This window comes from Augochlora pura, chromosome 2 (assembly GCF_028453695.1).
Source record: "Augochlora pura isolate Apur16 chromosome 2, APUR_v2.2.1, whole genome shotgun sequence".
Taxonomy (NCBI): domain Eukaryota; kingdom Metazoa; phylum Arthropoda; class Insecta; order Hymenoptera; family Halictidae; genus Augochlora; species Augochlora pura.
Genome location: NC_135773.1, coordinates 12438240 through 12450229, shown reverse-complemented (window position 1 = coordinate 12450229; position 11990 = coordinate 12438240). Strand labels below are relative to the sequence as shown.

General features: G+C 39.1%; 1 protein-coding gene across 8 annotated transcripts in view; it reads right to left on the bottom strand.

Moving 5' to 3' along the window:
• Positions 1–11990, bottom strand: part of Unc-13 (protein unc13 homolog) — a 544965-nt gene that overhangs the window by 385505 nt on the left and 147470 nt on the right. For 4 of the 8 annotated variants that reach the window (XM_078193392.1, XM_078193412.1, XM_078193439.1 and 1 more), the window contains 7 exons: positions 10205–10324; positions 7464–7633; positions 5291–5484; positions 4832–4864; positions 1669–1790; positions 740–926; positions 433–633 (listed from right to left, as the gene is read on the bottom strand). In XM_078193392.1, coding sequence (XP_078049518.1) covers positions 433–633; positions 740–926; positions 1669–1790; positions 4832–4864; positions 5291–5484; positions 7464–7633; positions 10205–10324 — 1027 coding nt within the window. The remainder of the gene's footprint in view (positions 1–432; positions 634–739; positions 927–1668; positions 1791–4831; positions 4865–5290; positions 5485–7463; positions 7634–10204; positions 10325–11990) is intronic. The other 4 variants (XM_078193401.1, XM_078193420.1, XM_078193430.1 and 1 more) reach the window with 3 other exon arrangements.

Genomic DNA, 11990 nt, shown 5'->3' with positions numbered 1-11990 from the left:
ATCTTATACTTAGCTGACAGAATTTTAAGAAAATGTTAACGAAACAACGATTAATGGTCCTATTTTTACAAGAATGCTTTTTATTCTTCTTTTTTTAAATTACATTCTACTCGAGGATAATAAAACAACATTTTATCCAATTAAATAAGAACCCTGACATAACTTTGAATATGGATTCCTCTATACGAGAATCCACATCCATTGAAGAATCGACATCCTTTGTGTCTTTTGTTGTTCAAAATGAATTTCATGCAATAAATCACAGAGTACCATCAGTTCGTAAAACGTTAATTAAATTCAGATACGAATATTGTTCTCATACTATTTATATATAAATGAATTAAAGTAAACACGAAAGCTGTAAGCTTTTATCTATACCTGAAACTATACCTGTTACTTCGATAAAACCGATAAATTCTCCATGACAGGTACCTGTAATTGAGTTCGTCCGATTCGTAACTCCGCTGTCTGGTGACTGTTGGTCTATAATCGGGTCGATGAATACCGATACTAGATGCAGGCCTCTGTGGAAGCGTTTTTCTGTTCCGTTTATTCTCGTAATAGGTACTAGTTCCTAAATACCACTTCCCTCCGCTGTCCCACTGTCTATCTTCCTCGTCTTGACCGTACCTGCTGATGAACAGAATAGAAAAATCATGTAAAAATTATGTTATATTATAAAAATGGAATCACACGTGTTTCAGTGAATTTAAAAGCAAATAACATTTAAGACACTCGCCTTTCATCTTGATAAGTGTAGCCCGTGATGCTATCGTAGTACTTATTGTATCTGATGTCCGTTTCGCATTCCGGATACGTGGCGCTCATCTTGCCCACCCTGCCGTCGCTACTGTACCCGTCTGGGTAGTAAGAATGATCATCGTATAAGGTCATCTGTCTTTCCAGAGACGGCCGTCTGTGAGGACCTGTATGCATACGAAAGATTTATGGTTACCGTGATGCGAAAGAAAATCGTCTCGAGCGCAACTTTTATCTTCCAGGCAAACTACACGATAATTATTTAATGGTTGTCTACTTTGAATGAGAAACAATAGACTTTAATCATAATGTAATTTCGAATAATTAGACTTATTTTATACTTAGGATTCTACAATTAACAGCATCTTTATCTGACTTTTGTCATGAATATATATTTAATTTCAATGTTTCTTTTATTTTGATTTTGAGAAAATAATTATGTACTACATGATGTCGGTGTTATTTTTAAATTTTTAACACTACATTATACCCTGAAGAAATTGAACAATTATCTCTCAAATGACAATATTGGAAAGAATAAGAAAAGTATGTTACTCCAAAGAAATCGTTGTTCGATAGATGAAATTGCTGTTTTGAAATTGATTAAGGGATATTTAATTATTGCTCTTCAGACAACGAATTTCATAAATTTGTAACAAGGAGAATTATTTTTAAAGAATGAAAAGATTAAATATTGGTTAACAAAAAATTATTAAGGAAAGGATGAAAATTTGATGTGTCGCAGTCTATTGATTCAAGTAGTTGACGATAGTTGAAACGTCAGTCTTCATAGAGAACTTGCGAAGCTCGCTTTAAAGCTACAGGGTTCAGCGTGCCCGACTATTTCGTTCTGATTCAATATAAAGCGTAATCGAGCGGAACGCGGAATATATTTAAACGGTACTCTACCTCTTCGCCTGGAAGAGCTCGTCGTGGTGCTCGGATAGTACTCGGTATCGCTGTAGATCCTTGTCTCGTCGACCCTGGCACTGCCATGATAGTCGTAGCCCTCGCTGTACCAGCCGTCTTGGCTGAAACGACGAGACACACTGGTTGAAGTGAAATCGTGGCCGATCGGGTTCGAGTCACAGAAGCGCAGATGAAATGATCCGAGACAAAATGAAGATGTTCGCTGGGAACGTGATGTGGTTTGATTAAAAAAGTCACTTCTATGGAGTTCCGGCGAACACACCGCGGATACAGTGACTGACGCCATGCAACTACCTGTGAATGTTCAGTGCATTCTCTTTGATACATTGAACACGAGTTGTTATTTTAATGGCGACGCTCTACTTTTCCCGTCTATTCCCGCCGCTATCTATACCGAAGTGAAGCTCAAATGCCTGGTGAATGATCTCCCCGTTTGCTTTTGCGGGCTCGCACAAAAATATGAGGACGAAACGATCCGGCAGCGACGGAACGTAGTCTAGACGGACCATCGAGGAACGTCGCTCGACTGATTAACGCCGACTCTGACGAAACTTTACGATGTTTGGATAAAATACTGTTTAGAGAACTCCCCTCCGATGTCCGCGTCACTCGGCGCAGAGTGTTCCGTTTACCTTGGAATCCCATAATATTTCTGATATCTTTTCTGATACAGAATTGAACCAAGATAGAATTATACTGCCAAAATTATTTTAATCAAATTGCAAGGCTTGACCTGTGACTCTACAACTTCGCTCGAGTAATCTTGAGCGATAAATAATTTAATTTATTTAATTTAAAGGTGGTTCCTTCTTTGAAGGACGATTTTTCAAAGAACACTTTTACCCGAAGAGCGTATGTAAAAGAAAAAGTTATCGGAGTCTCTAAACATTATTTCTTCCCAATATTTAGACTTGCATGTGGCTGAAAAGGGAGTCAAGAAAATGGGCAAAGTATCATTCTCTCCGATTCCCAAATTACAGAAGAGTGCTAAAAGCTCGGTTCCTGTTCGGCGTACAGTCGAGATGGATCAATCGAACGCGGAGGGAGAGAGAGAGAGAGAGAGAGTTAGGTCGGAATCGATGGACTCCGACCAATCCATCAATGACAGATTCAAATCTATACAATATAGGGCCGACATCACTAAATTCTGGTAATTCAGCGTGGAAAGGCTCGGATTGGGGTAATTCAGAGCCGACGAATGCAAATCAAGTCAATTCAAGGACTAACCGCAACAAACCGGGTCTGATAAACTTGATTAGGACCAACCCAGAATCGATAGACAACTATTCCTCCGACTAATATGCCGGCAAAGCTACACATTTCAATCAAAATAAGATTTGGATATTATACTGGACGAAATGATGAGGATCATCTGGACACTCTAAGGAAGCTAGGACCCCAGAATCCAAGCAATCTAAAGAAACTTGAATTCATCTACGATTTAAGTTCTTGAGTTTGAGGATAGTTAGCATTAAGTTCGTCAATTTTACAGTCTTTAAGATTAATTTCTAGTTTTGAAAAACTTTCCAGTAATCATTAAACACTTCCAAGAAGCTAGGATCCCCAGAATCCAGGCAATCTAACGAATCTTAAACTGATCTATAATTTGAGTTCTCGAGTTTGGTGATTTTCAGCATTAAGTTCATAAATTTTGCAGTCTCCAAAATTAATATCTAGTTTCGAAAAATTTTACAGTGATCATTGAACTTCTAAATTAAAAATTTCCAAAAATTATGTTTTCAAATTAGTCTCTGTAAGTAAGATCATTTTTGTTAAATAGAAATCTACCTGTTCTAGGCCGCTTTAATTCGATTTTCCTGTATTTCTAACTTTTTTAAAATCTTTCATTTATCCAGACTGAATCTGCCATTTTGGAACTCGTAGATCGGAATTATCCGACTATAGAATAAACATACTATTGCTTGCGTCATGAGGTTTAAAGCTAAAAATTATCACGTTCATGATCCGATAATCGTTACGTCTTGAAATTCTAAACTGTTCTTGTATATTGTGCGTGAGTATATCAATCGATAAAAGACACATGTCAAATATTCTGATAATTATTTGCGAAAAAATACGCTTTACCGATTTCGATGATCTTGAAGCGAACGTGATGAGTAACTTTGCTTCTGTTTGTTATATTCCAGTTTTAATTCAAGAGATACACGAAACAGTGTATCACGCGCCACGTAAAATTCATTGCAATATTTTATTCGAAATAAAGACAGTAAGAATTCTAATTCGTATTACGTTAAAGTATGAAAGTGAGAGAACCTCGGCAGCCGCTATGTCGAGAAATATGAGTATGCGCGAATTAAAGTCGTATTTTCGACGAAACAAAAATTCTGCTGTATATCTAACGCAATGTACTTTGCGAGCTTCATATCGTGGAATATTGGCTCTGGTTTCTCGCCAAGCACGCTTTATGTTTTGAACGCATCCCGGTGTGTCTGCATCAACAAAATAAATTTTACGACTGATAATTAAATTTTTATATACTTTTATACTTAAACATTTACGTTCCCTGGCAGACGAATATCGTAATGAAGCTATGTTTTATTCATTTATGTATAGTATAATAATGAAGCTAGATTTTATTCATTTATGAGCAGTATAATATTGAAATTAGGTTTCATTCGTTTATGAATAATATAATAACGAAGCTAAACCACGAATGTTACATATCTATATTAAAATTCCCTAAGTAACAAAAAGTAAGGACAGAAGAAAAACTTGATAACGCTCTCACATTCTCCTCAATTTACAAAAGTTATTAAATACATTTCTATTTCACTTTTATTACTCGCAAAAAAATTCCATACTCCAGTTACAGCATATATCATTTGGCAAGTTACCCAAAACGTTAAACCCCATAAAGAACACTAACGTGCTCGAAATCGGCAGAGTGTATCGTCTCGTAAACGATCATTGCTAAAATATTCAGTGATCAAAGTATTGCGTGTGGTAAAACGTAACTGCATGTAAAATGTCTACTTCGATGGTGCACCAAGACGCAAGATCGAGCTAAAGTGTGGCACGCTAATGAACAAAATGCAAGATGAGTCGTGTGATCTAAACTTGAGCGATGCGATGAAAATCGTAGAACTTTCTCACGAAGCATTGCTGGGGTACATATTCGTACCTGTCCTCGTAATCCCACGTGTGCTTCCGTCGTCTGAATCAAGCAAAAAACCATAAACAATTTTCGTCAAGTACGTCGCGATTTCGCGGTCGGGGCAGTGCAACACAGATAACGCGATTGGACTTGCATCTCGTGATCGTATGGCAAAACGCGTTGGAAACAAGGAGAAAAGGATCGAGCCGACTTAGAGTGCACGGCCTCGCGTTCGTTACCTTCGAAACGATCGTAAAAATTATATAGCCAAACGATAGATTCGCAGAGACAGAAGTGGAGGAGAAAGAGAGTCAAAGAGAGTAAGATAGATAGAGAGAGAGAGAGAGAGAGAGAGAGAGAGTCAAAGAGAGTTGAAATGTTTCATTGTGACAGAATTGTTTCTATTTCATTGTGACGTGTGTCAATCTATACTGATCACTCTGTGTGTAGTACTTGGTGTTCTAAAGGTTGGTAAATGTCAAATACCTGTATTCCTTATAGTGTCTTGGTCTACTATTGTAGAAGAGTGGCTCGGAAGATTCTGAAGCGTGCTGAGACTGAGAATACCTTTGCGGTGGACCCTCTTCGGGATACGGTTCGTCATAACGAGGACTGTGGCCCGATCCACCATAACTTCCGTATCCACTCAGTGCTAGTTTTCCCCCAACTGTGGCTGGAATCTAATCACACATTTTCCAATTACTGTCTGACCGATCGATAACTTCTCCGATTCAATAAACGCTCAATAATTATAAAAATTAACAATATAATGATACAATAAATTCTCAATACACAACAATTCTTCTTTCGATAAGAATTATTATGCTAAACGTTCCGGGCTTTCGTATGGGATAAATTAACCTAGCTTTGTTTTAGTACTTCATCGATTGTGTTATAACTTTAATTCTTCGACAAGGAGAATAGACAATACAATGGTAAAAAGTAATATTCGATTTTGCAATAAATTTTGTCATTCGTAACAGAAGACGGTATTTAATTTGACGCCTGATGGCGTCATCTGTAAATAAAGTGGTTTTACATAGTTTCCTTATTATGAAAATCAGAATCTCTACATATTTATGACACTCGAAGCTGTTTTAATTATATCTTAAATATATTGTCCTATTTACAGTATTTATATTTTATATGATTTATTGCGGTTTATGCATATGAAATCGCTATATTAGCAGTCTTCAAATATAAACGATATTATTAGAATTATTTTGAAAAATAGTATAGCAATTTTTAATGGCGCCGTTCAAGTGCCAATGATTAAATTTTGAAATAAAAATGAACTTCAATAATTCCCACCATCAAACTTTTCGAGCCATAATAAAAAAATATATTTATCGTACGTATGATGGATATTGTTGCAAAATATAAATTTGCAATTTACATCGACACCTTATCGAACAAATTCAGTTAACGATAAGAATTCATATTAGATAAGCTGTCATTCGAAAAATTGATGGTTTCCATTTAAAATCGTCAATTTATAAATAAATCGTTTTCATCCTTGCGCTGGATGTTGAAAGACAATAGCGTATAATTGATGTATTTACGTAACATTTCTATATTTCTGTGAGATGAATTGTTATATTTTTCCAGGCTGGACAGGGTTTCGGATGACGAGCGATGCCGGCGCGTGTTTGTCAAACAACAGTAAGAAAAAATATTACATAAACGCGGGCCGGGCATGTTTTATTTAAAGGTTATAACAAAAACTTGAAATATCGGTGGACCAGTTTTTGTTTCGATGCAGCAACGTGGGAGTAGAATGGCGATATTTATCTGATCTGTTTACACGGGCTGTGTTTACTATACCGTTCTGTTTACTACGCACTAGGTCGTTCTAAGCTGTGTTTGCTGTCTTTTAAGGACGAAGTTTACTGTGCATAGATTAATGCCCCGCGCGACTTAACCCTTGATTTACCAGAGGCTTCGGAACAACACGTTTCCGATGCTTCATTCCTACAATTGTCCATTAACCCTTTGCATTCGAGCAGTGATTCTGAAGCACCACTAAAATTGTTACAACACGTTCGAAAATAATTTTTATATTATTGAAAATTAGATTTTAAAAATTAATAAAAGTACAACTGCTGCATGAGTTACAAGATTCAATTTCATATGCATAAAATACATTTTGTCATATAAAATGGAAATGTCCGATAAATTATTTTAGAATTACAGTTAAAATGGCTTCGAGTACAGGGGGTCAAATATTTCACCGCGTCGCTGAACAACAAAGACAAATCAGCTAGCAATATTTTTCTTCCTTTAAAAATACCAATATGTAGAAAATAATAAACTGATAAATTTTTTTAATATTTTCATCGTTTCAAATTTCACCGATATTTAAAGTAGTCCGCAATCTGCTAATATATTTTTAAAAATACAACTTTGCCGAATAAGCGTCCACGAATGCGTCGACAGACTCCAAATAATTGCCAGCCTGCGTATATTAATTAACTTGTATTTTCCAAGTCCGCGTCGAAAGCCCACTCAAGGGTTGTAGCGTGCAGAGGGTTGAACGCGCCCCGGCGTTCCCAGCCGAATCGAGCAGTTTCGTTAATAAAAGAATCGCGCCCCGGTCGACGGGGATCGTCAACGACGGCCCGCTGATTAACGAATGAAGGAATCATCGATGAATTAATACCTGATGATCGTCCCTCTCGTAGCTATTTTCTCTCGAGGTCTCGAGGGATCTTTGAGGGGTGACCAATTGGTTGGCAGCGGTACGGAACTGCGAGGCCGAGCTGTTTGCACCTTGTCCGCCTACTGGATAATTCAGGTCCGACGTGTAGTCCGAATCCTCCGAGTAACCGGCTGAAAGTCAATTAAAATTTCACGTTATTACGGCAACAAACTTGATCACCGTAGAGAGAGGGCGGGGAACGATGTGCCCGCCCTTACGGAAAAAGAATAATTGGCTAACTGGCGTTACCGACGGAAACTCCGTTTTACTCACGAAAATCTCGCTGCCTCGCCCTATCGAATGGAACGCGAGTCGCGGGCGCGCGACTTCGCCGAGGAACATTGGCCCCGATAATCGCGCCTAACCTCGTTTCGAATACCAGCGGATCTGGCTAACGCGCGCGGACAGGTCGAAAAAAAAGGGGGGACGGAACAACGGACATCGTTAAAAATTTCTCGCGTAAATATCGCGGTCTCGATCCGCGGCGTTTCCGTTTCGGCAATTGTTTTTACTTCCCGAGCTGGAATTGGTCGATATTGGTATCCGAGAACAGAAACAGAAGTGCAACAGCGGGAGTATAGACAGAAATAGTTAATGTCCATGCGAAGTCTGATAACATCTAGTCGTATAATACTGTCGTCGTGTCCATGGGGAGAGATTGAAAATTTTCGTCGGGATTATTAATGAAGATGTATCATACAAAACGGGGTGAACGGAATATGGTAGATCGATGAGATTCTTTCGTTTGCGCAAACAAGAGGGTGGCACTGTCGAACTGTTACCATGCTAAGGTCGCAGTAGCGTGATCATCGATGACGTGTGGATCTTCGGACAGGGATGGGTTGGGGTGTGGTGGGGTGGAAGACGATGCGAGGGGTAAGTTACCAACGGATAATCATTCGCCGGTCGATAACGACTGTAGGAACAGCGTGTTTTATGCTTTTGCGATCGTCGGATGAGAACGTTCGCGCGCATGACCCATGGATAATGCAATTGCAATCGCGCGGAGCACCCTTATGCTCGCTGATCGCGCCGATAACGAACAAAAAATGCGGCCCGGACTGGCGAATCGATCCTCGAGCGGGTGAAAACCGGCCGCGCCGCCGCGAAAAATAGCCGGCCGTAGCGACGTTGTTCCGAAAAAAAAGACGCGAGCGAAACGCGCCGCGAAATAATTATTGCGACGCCGTGAATATATTCATCCGGCGCCGCGACTACACATCTTCGTAAAAGCAACGCAAGACGTATTAACGGCTACCCGGCACGCGGTCTCGCGATATTTCCGTGCCGCCGTTTATATGTTTCACGGTAAAATTAACGTGCGATAAGAGCGAATCAAGATATTCGAAAACAAGCCGAAAGAAAGAAAATCTCCTGGTTCTCGGAGATCTCTTATTGCTTGGTGTTACATGCGAATCCCAACTGGTTTTCGTTTCTTTCTTTCTTTTTTTTTTTGGTTTCTTTGCGTGGAACGGGAAAATTTCGTGCTCCATCGTTGACTCGAACATCTAAATTGCAAGCGGCAGCAAGCTTTTATTTTTAGAAATGACATTTGTACTCGGTGTACTGTACTCGATCAAAATAAAAAGGCTAAGCGAGGTAGTACCGAGGCCCGTTACAAAAGAGATGCTACGAACATTGCGATGCTTTCGTTAATGTAAGCGTGAATAATACTTCCTAATGGCCGATACGAGATTCGAGAAACTGGCAAGCTTTGAACAAATGAGAGACGCTCGGTGAGTAACCAGAATTTTCTTACTGAATCTTCATTTTATTTGGTGTCATTTTCCACATAGCGAAAAAGACACTGTTTCTGTGCGAAAAAAATGAATTATTATTTTATACTTCATATAATAATTATTTTGTCAATGATCTATTTTGACATAATCATTATTTATACATTTTTCGGATCACTGGCGTAAACACCGAGTCAGAATTAAAATATCATAAAATAAATGCGTCAAAATTAAAATATAAATTACTGATTAATCGTAAAGCAATATAAAATCACGTACTTTCTGAATTTTCTTGTTACCATGCGTGAAATAAAGAAATAATACTTTTACGACGAAATGGCTTCATGCGTGAATTTTCATTACTTTTATAAATCAAAATAAATCCTTTCGCAGACACGTCTCGAATAACGCACGTTTCTATAAATATAAAAAGTTTTCAACCGGAATACTCTCTTAAAACGTCTACTAATTGTTCGCTAACTACCGTTACTTAAAATACTTCGTTTAAGCATACCTTTTTTCGTAAAATATTAAAACATAAAAAACAAAGCTTTTGTACATGCTTCCTGTTCATTGCTTCAACTAATATGATTCTACACAACGAAGTTCGGAAAATCAATTTTCGACTATTTTCGTGGAAAATAATGGACCGTCACGTCAGGGAACGTGCCAACATCGTTAAATGGAAGTCAACAAAGGAGAAGCTCGAAAACCAAATAGAATTTCGTGCGCGATATTAGCGCGAAGCATTGCTACGAAAATTCTCATTATTCCGATGATCCCGTGTGTGTACAGTGTACCGACGCAGCATGGCGAAAAAAAGGGGGGAAACTGAAATTAGCGCAAGCTACGGCGCGCACGAGTGGCCGAGTCGAGAGTAGCAATTGATTGGGTCGTTCCTCTCGTGTTAGAGAGTTATTCGAATAAAACAGCAGCCACTTAAACTGTAACTTGGCGTGTACTTACAGTGGCTTATATTGTACAATATCTGTCGTCGTGCCTGTTCGGCTCGTGCTCCCTGGTCCATCATGTTGTTCAGCATTTCCAGCTTCCTCTGCAGATCCGCCGCTTCCGTGTTCTCGGGGTCTTTCGGAAAGATAGACATCGGTGGGGATATGGTTAATCGTGTTTCTCGACAATGCACCGTCTCTACCGTCTCTCTCTAATCCACGTCCGATCAACGTCGCTTTTCTTTTCACTTTCGTTTTTTTTTTTTTTTTTTTTGGTACGGTTTATATGGTTTTCGTTGCTTTTCTTTTTCTCTGCCTTATTTTTTTTGTTTTTTTTTTCTATTTTTTTTTCGTTTCGGTATTCGAGAGACTTTCTTTCTTTTGTTCCAGTCGCGTGGACAATTCGAATGAGAAAACAGCCGGCCGGTCCCGGGATCTATAAAGCGTTTTGCGTCTCTACGTTGTCTAATGAGCTTAACCGGACGGCGTCGTCGTCGAAGTTTTTCTACCTTCGATCGAGCCGATATGCGTGCTCTTAAAAGGAAACCCGTGTTACGCGCTCGTTGTCCATTAGACGCGAGCGATCAACGAATTCCCGTACACGTTGCTTGAAAGATTTATGATTAAATTGTCCGGCGAATCGTGCCCGGCGCGTTAATCAATCCTCCGGATGGGAATCAACGCGAAAAATCTCGGAACGTTTTTTACCACTCCTGGCTGGGAGTTTAGCGATCGGAAATGATTGTTTCGACCTCGGTGGCGGCCGCCATTTTGTTTCGGAATGAGCGAGTTGAAAAATGTCGGGATAAATTGTCGTGGTCGCAGGGGGCTGAGTCGATTCGATTGTCTGAACAAACCAGCAATTTGATTCCGAAGGTTAATTATTCGTGAAGTCATGTATAATTAAATTTCTAGTCTAACGTTAGAGCCAATGAAAAGAAAAATTGTAGTATGTGTAATTATTAGGTTGTCTCAGAAATGTTCTCACCCCTTCAGGTACGCTAAAGCATGGAGTAATATTTTCTAACAAATCAAACAATAATTACATTATGTAAAACCTAACGAAACAAACGTTCTCTTTAAGTGACAATTTTTTAACAATCTTGTTGCGCCTCATAGTATGCAAAAAAGAGAAGAGAACATGTTACACGTGACTGAATTTGTCTTTTTATTAGCCAAGACCGTGATCTGAAAGTATGACCTTTAAATGTTCTCCACCATAATAATTAACCCTTTGAAGTGACCGCATCCTTCATCGAACATTCCCTCGTACTATTAAAATCAACATTACCATTTTAAACGTTGGACGACTCACCCCGTACGCTTCACACCATATCCGCTCTGTGAGAAATTAGAAGTGAAATGGACAAGCAAAATCGTGATGGGATTGCTAATTAAACTTTGACCTCTGCACATTGAAGTTTCAGTAAAAGTTACATCATTTTGCTTTCGCTGAGCCGTAACAGGTTAAAACTTATTTGGTTTCGACGTTTCTGGCCGTCCTGTACAAGGCGTACACAGCCCTGCGTTACGGCACGTATATTCATTGCGGCGATTACGCCCTTAAATAACAAATTCGTTAAGCGTATAACGCACGCTCAACAAATTCGAATCAATTACGACGATAACACCGGGGGCACTTGAGTGCACGATAACCGGTTAATTCGACGCGATAAATTCAACGAAGACCCTTGACATTCTGAAAACTGTGCTCACGATCACTGCTCCGCTCGTTGATCGTGCGCTGTCTAATTTATCCGTTAACCATAATTATATGCTACCGGGGCATTCTGAGCTACGCA